Source organism: Otolemur garnettii, unplaced genomic scaffold, assembly GCF_000181295.1.
Source record: "Otolemur garnettii isolate 467f Iridium unplaced genomic scaffold, OtoGar3 scaffold00016, whole genome shotgun sequence".
NCBI lineage: Eukaryota > Metazoa > Chordata > Mammalia > Primates > Galagidae > Otolemur > Otolemur garnettii.
The window spans coordinates 21,427,268-21,429,272 of record NW_003852411.1 but is presented as its reverse complement, the minus strand read 5'-3'; the positions used below and the strand labels follow the sequence as shown (position 1 = coordinate 21,429,272).

The 2,005-nt window shown below is 43.5% G+C and overlaps 1 protein-coding gene across 4 annotated transcripts in view; it reads left to right on the top strand.

Annotated features, from left to right (window-relative positions):
- LOC100953121 (dimethylaniline monooxygenase [N-oxide-forming] 4) overlaps window positions 1–2,005 on the top strand; it is a 24,546-nt gene that overhangs the window by 20,007 nt on the left and 2,534 nt on the right. For all 4 annotated transcript variants that reach the window (XM_023510840.1, XM_023510841.1, XM_023510842.1 and 1 more), the window contains one exon: window positions 969–1,321. In XM_023510840.1, the coding sequence (XP_023366608.1) occupies window positions 969–1,321 (353 nt within the window). The remainder of the gene's footprint in view (window positions 1–968; window positions 1,322–2,005) is intronic.

The window sequence follows — 2,005 nt, the reverse complement described above, 5'->3', positions numbered from 1 at the left end:
CTTGGGAGGCAGAGGCAGGAGACTCGCTTGAGCCCAGGAGTTGGAGGTTGCTGTGAGCTGTAATGCCATGGCACTCTACCCAGGGGGACAGCCTGAGGCTCTGTCTCAAAAAAAAAAAAAAAAGATTTTTGTTTCTTTTTTTGCCTATTTTTTTTTTCCTGTTTCATTCCTTTCTGTGAGCTATCTTTTAATTTATAAGGAAGACTAATGACAAAGGATGATTTGATAAGTAAGTTTTGTAAAGATTTTTTTTTTATTTAAGGAATTTCTTTTCTTTTTTTTTAATTGTTGGGGATTCATTGAGGGATTTAAGGAGTTTCTTGAGCTGGGTACGGTGGCTCACACCTGTAAATCCTAGCACTCTGGGAGGCCAAGGAGGGTGGATTGCCTGAGCTCAGGAGTTTGAGACCAGCCTGCACAAGAGCGAGACCTCATCTCTAAAAAAGTAGCCCAGCATTGTGGCGAGTGCCTACAGTCCCAACTACTAGAGAAGCTGAGGCAAAAGGATCCCTTGTACTCAAGAGTTTGCTGTGAGTGATGATGCCACAGCACTCTATGCAGGACAACCAAGTGAGACTCTGTCTAAAAAAAAAGGAGTTTCTTGATTTCCTCTTTGCCTAACATCATTCTGTGGAAACCTAGGGGATGTGAGACTCAAAACTAATCATCAGGCAGATTGTCGAGTCCTCTATCCTGATGTTCTGAGAAAAACACTGCTCCAGAAATTAGTTCCTAGAGATAGAGAATCTTAAACCCCAGGCAGGAAAGAGTAGGTCTGGTCATTTTCCACATGCCTTTTACTGGAAATGGAAAAACAAAGCATGTCATCAGTGCAGTAAGTCAGGTAAACGACTGAATTAGACACGGGTCAATTTACTTCCTCGGGCAGTGATTGCCCTGAATTGACTCAATGCTGAAGTTTCTCAATGATATAATGACAGTGAATGATTTTCTCCTCTGTGTCAAAGGAAAAAACCAAAAGCGATTGTGAACGATGAGCTGCCAACCTGTATCCTCTGTGGGACAGTCACCATGAAAACCAGCGTGCTGGAGTTTACAGAAACCTCTGCCATCTTTGAAGACGGGACGGTGGAAGAAAACATTGATAGTGTGATCTTCACCACAGGATATACCTTTGCTTTTCCTTTTCTTGAAGAACCTCTCAGAAGCCTCTGTATGAATAAGATGTTCCTATACAAGCTGGTCTTTCCCTCGAGTCTGGAAAGAGCAACATTAGCCATCATTGGCCTGATCAGCCTTAAAGGGTCCATCTTAGCAGCCACAGAGCTCCAGGCACGATGGGCCACAAGAGTATTCAAAGGTACCTTGACTCTATTTCAAGCCCTTTCTTTGACTGTTAAAATGAGTGCCCTGCCATTTACCTAAAATCAAACAGTTATGAGCTAAAGTGTGTATGTGTGCGCTACGTCACTCAATGTGACTGGGTAGAAAAGAGGTTTTGACTCTGGATGAAATGAATTTGAACAAAAAATGTAATCAGGTGGCGCCTGTAGCTCAGTGGACATACAACCAGGCTGGCGGGTTCGAACCCAGCCCGGGCCAGCTAAAACAACAATGACAACTGCAACAAAAAAAAATAGCCAGGCGTTGTAGTGACACCTGTAGTTCCAGCTACTTGGGAGGCTGAGGCAAGAGAATCACATAAGCCCAGGAGTTGGAGGTTACTGTGAGCTGTGATGCCACAGCACTCTACCTAGGGTGATAGCTTGAGGCTGTATCTCAGAAAACAAAAAAAAAGAATGTAATCAAATTCCTCACATTAGCACTAATCATTGGATCCTAGTCTGTTCTAGTCTATTTCTGAAAAGAATAGCTGAAATCAGGATCCTAGTCTGTGCTAGTCTATTTCAGTCTTGGCTGCTTACTGCTAAGTCTTTTTCGTTTATTTTTATTAGAAATATAACTTTAGGCTCGGCGCCTATAGCTCAACCGGCTAAGGCGCCAGCCACGTACACCTAAGGTGGCGGGTTCGAATCCCCAGCCC